This window comes from Dermacentor variabilis, chromosome 11, assembly GCF_050947875.1.
Source record: "Dermacentor variabilis isolate Ectoservices chromosome 11, ASM5094787v1, whole genome shotgun sequence".
NCBI classification, from domain to species: domain Eukaryota; kingdom Metazoa; phylum Arthropoda; class Arachnida; order Ixodida; family Ixodidae; genus Dermacentor; species Dermacentor variabilis.
Window position 1 is genome coordinate 7,590,392 of NC_134578.1, and position 12,678 is coordinate 7,603,069.

Below are 12,678 nucleotides of genomic sequence, written 5' to 3' on the forward strand. Positions count from 1 at the left end.
ATTCCGGCGTTGCGCTCTGCAGAGCCGAAAAAAATACATAAATAATAAATAAATAAAAATCGTGCGCGCGAGCTTCGCAGTCGCTTTTGCAGAGGCAACCGTAGCGCTCGAGTTTGTGCAAGCCCTTGCTGGGCTTTCCTTCGCTCTCTCGCTTTTGTTTATTCTTTCTGCCAGCGGCGCACAAGACCCAGGCCGTGAACAGCTGCACAGCATGAGGAGACAAAGACAATGCAGACAGGATCCATCATTTTTATTTACACACGTCTCTGCGATCGCCCAGTAGACGCAGGTGCCAGGATGAAAACCGCAGTGTCTTTGCTCTGCACTGCAAGCCCTCGGCAGTAGTTGCGGGGCACGGTACGATGATGCTCAGTTGGGTCAGCCTCAGAATTACTAGTAACACGGAGAGGGGTTCGGGGGCCGGCTCTCCTTGCGAGTCCTTTGAAAACTCCTTGGGGCTGGGGGGTAGCAGACGATTGAAGCCACTACCCATTTACAATCCTCTCCTAAGGTCAAGGGTATCATAGCGGTGTGTTGCGACCGCCAGTGCCATTTCGTCGACTGTCTGCTGACAACGGTTGGGGACTAGATTTGAGTGGCCGACCTCTGCTGTCCGAGGCAGCTGCAATGAGAGTGCAGGAAATCAGTTAACACGCTTTGAATACACCCTCAATGCCTTGCGCTAGGTCTTGGTCAGACTCCAGCTTATTTAATACATACATAAGCCACAAATGATGCTCAGGTACAAAAAAAATTTTTAGTTGCCCTTAATCAGGTGTGCGAGATTTCAACTTCGAGCACACTTTGATATTTTAAATGTTTGCTTGTAACCAGCATTTACATTTGTTAAGCTGGCAGTCAGGTGACAAAATGTCACAAAAGAGCCTGCGCTTGCCAACATAATTCATGCTGCTCACGAAATTCACATGCTTTTATAAAGGAATGGACAAAACTGAATAAGCTCATGCTGACAGAATATTTGCAAGACAAGGGTTTTCCTGCACAATTTATCAAAATATCTTGTCTGTTGATGTTTTTCTACTGCAGGAATCACAATAACGACAGTGCAAAAAGAGAAATGTAGCATCATCAGTGAATTAAACATGCAAGCAAATCTGCAATAACGAAAAAAAATTATGAGATTGCAGTTGAGGTTCTCAATAAAAGAGTAAAGTGCCACACGAACAAAACCAAGCCAAGATTCACCTCACTACTGCACCACAGAGCAAGACATCTGTGGCTTTGTGTCCACATTTACTTTGTCCCGCATGATTGTGTGTTCACAGTAATCCACTCACGGAGTACATGTGATGCCAAAGCCTTCCTCGGCAATAAAACAAAACCTGTCTGGAAGCCACGCAAAGTTATTTAGGAGAAAAAGTTTGCACCTTTCTTCAGGGTAGTACCACCGAACCTCAATGACGTAATGACTCTCTTTATTGCCTCGTCACTGATAGTGATAATGTGGCAATGAAAGGAGTCGGTTAGAACACGAACTTTGTAAACAGTCGATGCGGAACAAGACAAATGAAACAGCTGTGTTAAAAATGCTTTGCTTCAGCCTAGAAGTGTGGTCATTTCTTTTTCTTGAGCCACTGTCATGAATCTAGAATGACACAGCCTTCCAGAATGCTGCGCACGACATTATCTGCTTAATAGTTGAAACATCTTTCCAGTTGTTCAAGTAGTATTCACATTGTATTGTACAAAATATACTGCTACGAACGATGACTGGCTGACATGTTTGTTGCAAGCATTACCTTTATTACCTCACTCTGCAACTCTTCCCCTATGTAGTCCATCTGCACACGCCACATGCAACATACGCTGAGCGCCACCCGCGCGTACTCCTACCACTGCACCTCGCCTTGCCTCACCTGTAGCTCTCAGTCCAACTTCGCCGCTACTCTCTCCCCACAATACCACACATTCTCAAAGTTAGAAGGATGATACTAGGCAAGCATAAAGACTGGGAAACACTCGTAAGATATCTTAATTTGATAAATAAGTAAGTCTCGAAATACCGGACCTGGCATCACTGACATTATCGTGATACCATGACACAAAACTTCATTCGCTGATGTCATGTATCAATAAGGCAAGGCTGACGATGTTGCTCATAAAAGAGCGAACAATAGTGCTGCTTGCATTTCTTCTAGCTGCATTCATGTGTGGCAGCTGCAGCAGCATACAAAGGCTATTCAAAAGCATTCTTTTTTTGATGCATTCCATGCCTTTCATAAAAGGTATTTCAGGATCCCTAATTTCAGTTTGCATGTACCTATTTTTATAACTCCGTCTTGCACTTATCTTGGCAACGTACAAGGATGCAGATCTGCAGTAGGAACTGGCAGTCGTACAAAGTTATTGCAGAATCTCTTCAAGACAATCTATGTGGCACACAATGTGAAAAGCATAAATGATTGCATAAAATATGGTGCACTGCTAAAATGGTACACCTTGGCGCGCCCAACAGCACGTGGTGAATTGTAGTACGTCTGTGTCTCATCACAAATGGCGCGGGCATACACTATGCCTTTCACTCACAGGAGCTAACAGAGGCCTGGCTGGAGCGGCCTGGTCGCGGCACGAACGGCGGCGGGGGCGGCGCCAGGTCGAAGAAGTGTGGGCTGCCGCCCGTCGCACGCATGTGCTTGAGCAGCTCCGGGGGTGGTGGTGGTGGGAATGGTGGGAACGGCGGAGGTGGCATCATGTCCAGGGGAGGCAGGTGCGGGGGGCCGTCCAACAGCGGCGCCTCATCCTTGGTTAGGAGCGGAAGCCTAGGTGGGAACAGATCGCCCGGCGGTAGCGGCGGTAGCGGTGGCTGCTGCTGCATCTCCCGCTCCAGCAGGGTTAACCTGCAATATACACACGGGTACTCAATCAGAAGTACAATGGCTTGTACACGAGTGTGAGTGAGTGACGAAAAGTATGATCAGACATGGATGTGAACGGGAATGAGTGCCAATGAGTTTGAGTGAACAGAGTAGAAGAGCGGGCGGTTAACATCAACGAAAGTCAGTGACAGACAGCAAATTTCAGGACATGATGCGAGCGAGTGTTAGCAGGTACGAGCATAAGTGAGAGTGAGTAGATAAGTCGAAAAAATATAGGTGAGCGAGTATCAGCGACATCCACTTATTCTGCCTACCTATGAATGTACAGTACGAGACACACACACACAAGTGAAGAGAACATGTGCCAAGCATCGCATAAATAGAAGCACTGGGTTTAGACAACTCTTTTGGCTGAATGGCAGGCTCATTTCTGCTCAAATATGAATGTTTGAAGGCATTACTTAGTTGCTCTGTTCACAATAAACACCAAGTGCACATTATCTGCGGTGACAGCACAAAAATATGTTGATTTTGGTTAAATACTAGAGTGGCCCCATCTGTCACTGACACCACTGTTTTGTTGCACCAAAATCAACATTTCTTTTTTTTTTTACTTTTGCACATTCCTTCATGAATTCAGTTGGCCGCATTCAACTGTGTAGCCTCAATAAAAGTGCTTAAAAATAGATTAAGAAGATTACTCAATGCAAGTTGTCACTATAATTGTGGGACCACTTTTCTGTAATTTCGAATGTTACAGGCATTCCCATGCCATGAGCAATCAAAACTGCTATTCATGCTCTGTTCACCTTAGAATGCGGATTTGTCTTGGCTTGTGGGGATTGAGCACGTCAATGCATTGGTAATGAATTACTTTATTACACTAAAATTGGCGCTAGATATTGTCATTAAATATAAAGCAGTCTTATTTTGAAAATAATTCATAAACTAACAAATACAGAGTATAATGTTCCCTATAGATTTACTCGTCAACAGTGCCATTAATTCCAAATGACATTTTACTTTCCATATAGCAGCATGCCGCCAAAGTGACACCTGCTTAAAATGTCACTAAATTTACCCCTCCTACCAAGGTATAAATGAATAAACTACGTAGTGTACATCAATGCATGAGTTGCTACTGTGCATAGTGATGCATCTTCGGAAGTTGTAGCACCACGACAGTTTTGTGTGAACAGAAAGCAAAAAAAAAAAAAAAAAAAGAAAGCGTGGAAGTTGCCATAGCCCAATGCAAGACTTGCCTCTGGCGCAGGGCTGTCCTATCCCGGTTGGCCTCTTCAAGCTTGCGCTCCGCGGCCCGAGCAGCCAGCTGAAAAAAAAAAAGCAGTGGCAACTGTGTGGGACAAAATGTTTGGCCTTCACTACACGTGAAGCCGCTGAATTATGAGTATGTTTGCTGAGTTATCCAAGTTGTCAAATGAATGGGGGTTGACTTAATGAGCCTCCACTTCATTCTCTTGAACATCTTGCACACACATGCTCAAACTCACCCAGTTCTCGTGTGCCCGCTTCTCCTGGTCTGCCACCTGGTACAGAAGGCAGAGTGCAAGTTTAGCAAGTCATCAACACAGCTTGCAACGTGCCACATGAACTTAAACAGAAAAAAACTTCCTGGCATAGATATATACTATGGTAAGAGAAATGAAGACCTCTGGAAGCCTTTAATGTAAACCAGACTGTGACAATGTTCTACAACATAAGACAACTTGTCTGGTAGTCGCTTGAGTTCAGTTTTTTATACTATTGGTTCAGTCCCTTTTAAGATCATTAAAGATCATAAACACAATCATTAGTGATTATAAACACTGTCATAAGAGGTCATAAACACAGTTGAGAATTTCTGTCAGCTTGCATGTCGCCAAAACTGCCACTGAGCAGATCCTCATCTCCGAAATAGATTCGAGCTCGTGAACGATCATATACGAACCGATGTTCTCACCATTGGACTACAGCAGTTCTGCTAGCAATGAAATAGTTCACTACAATAATACTGATATCCTTAACACTCGGCGCCATGAACGATTATTTGAGCAGACTAGGTGAACAGCTACACATGTGAGGAAAAATCAAGCCTTCCTGCTAGCTGGTGTCCAAAGCAGAGTCAAACTGTTCTGACTCATCTGTCGTGCGATTTGACTCAGCCAAGAGATGCCTGGAGCTTTCACAAGCAGTAATCTCTTTTCAGTTCCTGCTCGGCGAATTTTATGCTCATTTAGTGACAAAATGGTACAACTAGCTGATTTTTTTTATAGGTTTTGTATGAGGTGCCCTTCATATCTATGTGAGAAAACAAATAAATGGAAGTGCTGACTTTCTGTGCCTATGGTAAGAGAGACATTACAGATAGATGAGCACAATACACTGAGCTTTGGCACAGATGTAAGTGAATGTGTCTCAGATGCAGCTATTATTTGATGCATTATGATCACAAATGATTGCTAGTACTCGTGCTCCCTAAAGACACCTGCTGGCTAATGCTAGGACTGTGTTCTCGAGCAATCATCTTTGGGATACGATTACTGTCGCAAGATTTTGGGTGTCTCGGCATCAGCGTACGTGGCCGAGTTAAACACTGATGCGTCTTAACTTGAGCCACGAAATCTTGCAACAGAGATCCTATTCCCGAAAACAATTGTGCGAGAATGCTGCCCCTGATGTTATTTCATGTTGAAACATTTCTTGTCATTTCTGGCAGATTCATAGAAACAGTTAGCATATTCTAGCAGATTTAAAATGTCACTTTAGTGGGAATTTTGCGATAAGAAAATGGGCAATGCTGGGTGTCATCCTGACCTGGTTCTTGTAGTTGCGCTCGGAGAGCTCCATCTCTTGGCGCAGAGACAACAGCTGAGACCTGGGAGGGGCAAGTCAGTTATCCCTTCATTCATTCACTCATTTAGACCACCACATTTACCCGGAGGGCATTACCAGCAATACAAGATCAACAACAAAGAACCGAACATAGTGTGAAGACGCATGTACCAGTGAAGTCCTTAACAACAAGCAGTCAAACTTCGACATAAAGAACGTAGTTATAACGAGGTAAATATAGGAGAATGTAGGAATGGCTCCTATCGGTGGCAAAGTTTTTCATTTACTTTCATTTTCCCAAGCTTTATCACTTATACAATTCAATTATAAAAATCAATGATTTCCCTCATGCTTTCCTTGTCTTATTTGTTGTCATCATACAATTGTGAATAACAAAAATAGAGTCCTTCAGTTCCCCTTCTTTTTGTCCACAATTAGCACAGATAATCACTCTGCCTAGGCATCAAGACTATAATCCAAAATGTTATTGTTCTGCAAAACTCTTTGCTTTCAAAAAAAGAAAGAAGAAGAGGGGGCATGGGTGAAATAAAGATACCTTCGTGGTATTTATATCAATTCGAACTTGTTTACATTAGTAGAGAAGTGTAACATGATGGCTCCACATGCTCTGGTTCTATCTGACAACACTACCAATGCTCCTTCTGCTTAACACATTTTTGCTGACACAATCTGTCCCTTTGTACAACTTCCATATCCAATAAGAATCCTTGGAAAGAAAAAGAACCTGCACTTATAACACATACAAGTAACCACAAACACTAACACCCAGCACCTCCACCAGAAACGTTACAAGGCATGAGGCATTTATTTAGAAGGCTTGGCACTATAGCAATGGATGGGGTGAGGCCGCCAGACCAAAAGCAAAGACCTCGTCTTCCATCTCTTTCACCGCTCCTTTCCTTAGTCTGTCTGTGTACGAACACACCAGTACAATATCTTAAGAAACTTGCCACAATTATATGCAGAAGGCACATCCCAGCAGGCAATCTTGTTTTCTGTACTACTTTCAAGGCTTCCCTTCAACAAGCTGCAGTGCAGCCTCACAATAATGTGGAGTGCATTGGGAGGGGCAATGCACAAATCATGCCTTCAGGTGCAGCTTCACTGCAATGTCGAGCACACTGCCAAGAAGCTCCGCCTGGAGGCAAAAGTTGTGCCTTACCAAAACTCAAAAACTTTTAGACTCCCTGGATTTCCAGCGTGACTTATACACGCAAAAATGTGGTATGCATTCCAGTTTATGTTTATGCTAGTGTTATGTATATGCCACACTAAAGCGTTCTGCCAGCTTCACAGACAACGAAGCCTGCACAGCCACTCCCCCGTTTACAATTGCAATTGTAAATGTTTTCCAGCACCGCAAACACACACAAATAAGAATCTGAGTATGTACCTCAACACGTACTGCTAAACACAAACCTCAAATCAATTTTTGTTTCCCTAAATGGCATAATCTACATTAAAAAAAAGACTGTATATACATAGAGTCCTGCGTAGAGCCACTAATATTTTTGGCACAATGTGACAAACTTCGTTAAGTCCATCGTGAAAGCTTGAGTTAAGAAATATGCTGGTATGCAGATGATTATTTTAGTTTTAGTTTCAGTTTATGATTCCTTCAACAGACAGCAGTGGATTATACAGTAGACTTTCATTAATTTGACTCCAGTTAATTAGATTTTTCAGTTAATGCTATCCCGACCGAAGGTGCCGGCCAGCACCCATGCATTTCCATGGACCCAAATGTTCGTTATTTCAATCCAAAAATTGTCCTTCGCCGGATGATTAAAACTTAAACAGTCCACACACACACACACATGCGCCTGACCCCTATGGTGACCCCAATATTGACCCCTTCGGTGGCAGCGTCTGTCTCTGCGGAGCTTTGGGGATAGTGAATGCAATGAATGCACGTAATCGCTGGTTGAGAATGCCTATCTTCAGCCTGCCATAGCAGGATTATCAGCCAATAACAGTAGCTAATAATGTCTGATTAGAGTATTTACCAGATTATAACGGGTGCCTTTTGTTTTCTAACGAAAGCTGGCTGAAAATTGCCTGCATGGTGCAATCAGGTATGAAACCGAAAGCGCCTTGGCGGCGTTCGTATGCTTTTCCGCACAACACGTCTGTGACTGACTTTAGCTGTGACTGACTTCTAAAGCTGACTTTAGAAAACTGGCCGCCCTTCTGAAAAATCGTGTACACATTACATTTCTACTTTGACTAGGAGCTTTAAAGGGACCCTGAAACAATTTTGATGATTTTGTATAAACGTACTGAGCCATTAGGGTAGGTCCTTCTGATCATTGATGCATCTAAGTGCTCTGCGTAAAGCCTGTAATTTATTATAAAGTTTTAAAAATGTACATCACTACCAATCGCAGCACCTGGCTCGGCTGAATTTTCAGCTGCCCCTGACCATTTGATGCAAGTTGCCCTAATGGCGCCAGTAGGGCGAGCTATCCGGTATGCTGCGCAGGGCACTATCATCGCTAATTTTCTAACTTTAAGGTGAACAAATGCTGTTCGTAATAGTTGGAATGTTAGTTCATTTGTTTCTATAAAAAGAAAGTAACAGAAAGAGAATGCACAAGGACAATTTCTCACTACACTTAAGTTTAAAGGGACACTAAAGGTTACTATTAAGTGAACGTGGACTGTTGAAATACCATCCCAGAAACCTCGAAACGCTTGTTTCGTGCCAAGGAGAGACTTAATTTAAAAGAAAATGTGTTCTGAAGCGTCCGCGTACCTCTAGCACAGTTCAAATCGCCCGCCCTCCGATCGAGGAGTACTGACATCATGGTCTCATAGTGACGTTGCGCCATCGGTGAGTAGAACGGCGTCCGCAGATGGCGCTACGGCTTTTCTGCACAAAACGCAAGCGCGCGGCCAGAAACAGAGCCAAGACAGAGCCGAGAGCAAAGCGAAAGCAGGAGTATGGTGGCTAGCGGAAAGAGAAACACGCGACCATAAGCTGGTACTTTATTCTATGACGCAAACTTCGACGCTCGTCGCAATGGACCCTGACAACGACAGATTGGCTCGCGATGCTGGGCTCAACTTCAGCGATTTGAGCACTGAGGAGAGCAACCTGCTGCTGAGGGCTCACGCTGCCGGCGTCGTTGCGTACTACGACGGCGGCCTCGACACCGGCTCTCCGGAGCTGGAAAGCAACGAGGGCTTCCCACTACATCACAAGGACGTGGCATTCTCACTGCTTGTTCCAAATGAAAGTTTCGCGAGCCAGCAGAACCCGCACAGCACGACGCAATAACGAAACTACTGAAACTCCAAGGCGTGCGCGGCGCAGAGTCGAGCGCGCAGAGTCGAGCGAAAACGAAACCTTTCGACCACCCATACTACTGAAGCGTAACGTCAAAATGTTATTTTTTCTCAGAATCGAATAGACGTAGACAAGTAGCATTTTCTTCCTTCTTATAATCTAATGAAATGATATTGTTAATACAAGCAGTTGAGTATTAGTAACACAAATTATGAGGAGTGCTTTCATCATTGGGCTAGTACCGGAATGTCGCTGGGGGGTCTCAAATCGTGTCATGCATTTACCTCAATTTCTCGTTTACTAAAGCTCTGTTCGCGATTATATTGACGTCTTAGACATTCTAGAACATTGCTCTACCACTTTAACTTGACTTTCTGGTAACCTTTAGTGTCCCTTTGAGTATGTCCGGCACAAAGCGAGTGTCGTCTGCATGTTGACGAGAGCTCCACAGTCAGTGCTGATCTCAATCTTTACTTTTGCAAGCACCATGATTTGCCTTTGTTGTGTTGTGGGCTGCAAATGTAGTGACGGGCAATATGTCGAGCTGTGACATCGTGTCCCTCTGTAAGGGAGCAGACGAGCGGAATGGCTGCAGCGCATCCGAATGTCGCTATACGATCGGCGCCAGGATTTGATCGTTTATTGCCGTCACTTTACGCTGGTGGCTTACTACCACAATAGTGTTTCGCATGTCGAGTATTCAGGTAAACGCAAGCGCAAGTGGTCCGACCTTGGTCGTTTGACCGTGCCGTTTTATGGGATGAGCAGAGGCACAAATGTGAATGGTCTGCACGGTGCAGCCACCTGGTGGCAAGAGCTCAACCAAACACAGTAGCTGTAACGAAGTGTATTCTTTGCTGCCGGTGTAAATTTTCCTCAGGAGCGTAATTGTGAACACATTGTTTTTCTAAATGTTTAAAATGTTTTACACTTGGTTAAAGCAATATTAGCTTTTTGATTGGCTGGTTAAGCTCTGCGCCACCAGGTGGCTGGACCATGCAGACCGATTAGGCCACCCACATAAGGTCTACGCTAAAGCTCTTTCACCAGCATGAGTTGATACCTCCACCCATCCATCGAAACACCCATCTCGCCTGTGGTTACCGGAATACCGAACTTACTCGGAGCTGCGACAGAATGGTCGCAACGCTTTGCTGCTCAATGCTTCGATAGCTATTGCTTGGGGTCGACTGCCAAGCAACTGGCAGAGAGGTTAGAGAGGCTTTGCGCACTTGCTCCTAGACAGCCGGAAGTAGTCAACATAACTTGCCATCATGATGCAGAACCAGTGAAGGCAGAGCTTAGCCCCGATCACTCAGCGATCACTCAGGAGAAAATACATGGCTATGGACGACGGTAACTTGTAATCGTTCGTAGTTCTCTTAGTACGAGATGTTTCACACAAATTGCGGTGCAAATGATTAACTGTAGCTGTACTTTACGTGTCTACAAAATTTGTCTGAACCATTTCAGAGGCTCTTTAAGTCATTTCTATGTTAGTTTTCTATTTTGGACACATGGAAAATGTGCATGCGTGTGATTCAGAGGCATGTCAAACTAGAGCAAGTACAGTTGAACTTCAATATAATAAAGTAGGTGAAATCAGCAATTTGCTTCGTTATATAGAAATTTCGTTGTATTGAAATTCGACCTTTTATGCAATTAAGTACAGTCACCGATCAATTTTTCTTACACGGAAAGGGGCCACAGAATTTCCCGAATTATCGGGCAGTCGAACAAAGCAAATTTGAATGAGAAATCAATTTGTTTTGATGAATTTGAAAATTGGCAACAAATGATGCGGTTTTATACCGTGTCAATGATATCTTCACATAGGCGGTACAAATTAAGCGACGCCACCCATGCTTTCGCTTACACTCTGCCCCCACGGCTGATAGCTTCGCCTGCACTGAGATGACACTATCATGATAAGTGCCGCCAGCGGGGAGTGACTGCTTTGTCTGACTCTCGCTCCAACGGGTTACCGAAAATCGAGATTATGCAACCTTCAATACTAAACATGCGAGAAGACAGCTTATAGATGCCATGGCGACTCTTTGGAAGATTTACCTCTAAAGTAGGGTGTGCAGCTGCATGTGCGCTTAGCCACATTTACAGCCATGCGCAGCCATGGTCGAGACGCATGGCAGCGATTCAATTGCGACGCCTGCCAGCTCACCCCCCCCCCCTTTCCCTGCCCCTTGCCGCACGCTTGATCGCGTTGCCACAAGCTCGCTCCCCTTTCCTTGTTTTCCTTTGCTCACGCGTGGAGGCAGCACTCGTGCATGAAGGGACTATATTTCTTTCTCGCCCTCACACACTTTCACTCGCACCTAAAGCATAAAGTGCACAGGGCACGATAGGATCTTATTACATTTGGACTTTACTATACGGAATAAGATGCGGCTTCACTTCGGCGGTAGCTCTTGTCACACCCGCGTGTGATGCAATTTGAGAGGTGCGTTTGCAAGCAGCCACTTGTAATCCATTTGACCATTTGCGTCCGCAGATGTTTCTATTTATTGTCTTGGCATTCCTTTGCTACAGAAGCAAGGTTTCTTTATAATGGAATTGCATACAATCACACTTCGTTATATTGAATTTTTAGTTGCATGGTGTTCTTTGGACAAAGCATTATGAAAAGTTAAATGCTTCATTCTATCTAAAATTTTGTTATATTGAAGTTCATTACGTAGAGATTTAACTGTACTACTTCCAAACGAATCCGTGGTGTGTTTGGGTGTTTTTTCTGTATCTTGTTTAATTCTACCAACTGGATAATCCGATCAATTTTACCGATCACATGAGGGTCGAAGTGACGGAAATTGACTGTATACAGACGAATGTCCCAAAGTCAGATTTGGCATATTCAACAGACTGTGAAAAAAGCACTCTTTATGATACAGTTACGCCGGTGGTATCATCTTTCACTGAATTTTTGTGCCCTCTTGTTCTAACCGTGGAAACGCCACGTGATGACTGTTAGAGGTTTTTGTATCAGCACTGTGAATGTTCATTGTTGTTTGTCCATGTCTGTTGTGCTGGGAAACCTTTGTATAATGCAGCCCCAAATATTGCGATCTCCCCGGCTCACTGACCTGTAAGACTGGCATTGCTGCTCCAGCAGTGTAAGCTGCTGAATGGCTGTACTGGCTTCTGTCTCCCTATGTCGTCGCTCCACCTCCTGCGTTCCCACTTCCCTGCGAGGCAAGGTAGTTGGGCAGGTAAAGAAATCAGCCACATAGCATAGACAAGCCGACTGTCAATCAGCAAGTTTTAAAACAAGCAGATGCACTAAGTTTACAAATCCATAACTTTGCATCCAGAAATGAAATACTGGATATAACAAAATAAAAATGAAATTCCCCTTAAAATCCCCATAGAGATCCATATATTCAATATCTTGTTTTAAAGAAGTGAAACTGTCCTGCAGTGGATATAACGAACGTAATTCATCTCTGAAATAAAAAAACACCTGATTTGCATGCTGAGTACATCGCTTTCTGCGGGGTTCGGCACTCGTTTGCCATGGCAGTTCAAAACTCCTACGTCCCCACAATGAAAATGCCACCAAGCAACATTGGTCTCTTAACGCTGCACGTAGCTCTACTGACCTCTTTCTCTTCGTGTGCCTTGCTGCGCGATCCCTGCCACGCTGTGCTACTACACATGGAGGTGTGAAAGATTAGTGTATTCACT

At 44.1% G+C, this 12,678-nt stretch overlaps 1 protein-coding gene across 1 annotated transcript in view; it reads right to left on the reverse strand.

Moving 5' to 3' along the window:
* Window positions 1-233: 233 nt before the first annotated feature.
* Window positions 234-12,678, reverse strand: part of LOC142563530 (uncharacterized) — a 36,796-nt gene continuing 24,351 nt past the window's right edge. The window contains exons 15-20 of the mRNA XM_075674076.1: window positions 12,078-12,179; window positions 5,652-5,712; window positions 4,349-4,384; window positions 4,100-4,167; window positions 2,548-2,858; window positions 234-622 (exon numbers count right to left, since the gene is read on the reverse strand). Coding sequence (XP_075530191.1) covers window positions 522-622; window positions 2,548-2,858; window positions 4,100-4,167; window positions 4,349-4,384; window positions 5,652-5,712; window positions 12,078-12,179 — 679 coding nt within the window. The 3' untranslated portion in view covers window positions 234-521. The remainder of the gene's footprint in view (window positions 623-2,547; window positions 2,859-4,099; window positions 4,168-4,348; window positions 4,385-5,651; window positions 5,713-12,077; window positions 12,180-12,678) is intronic.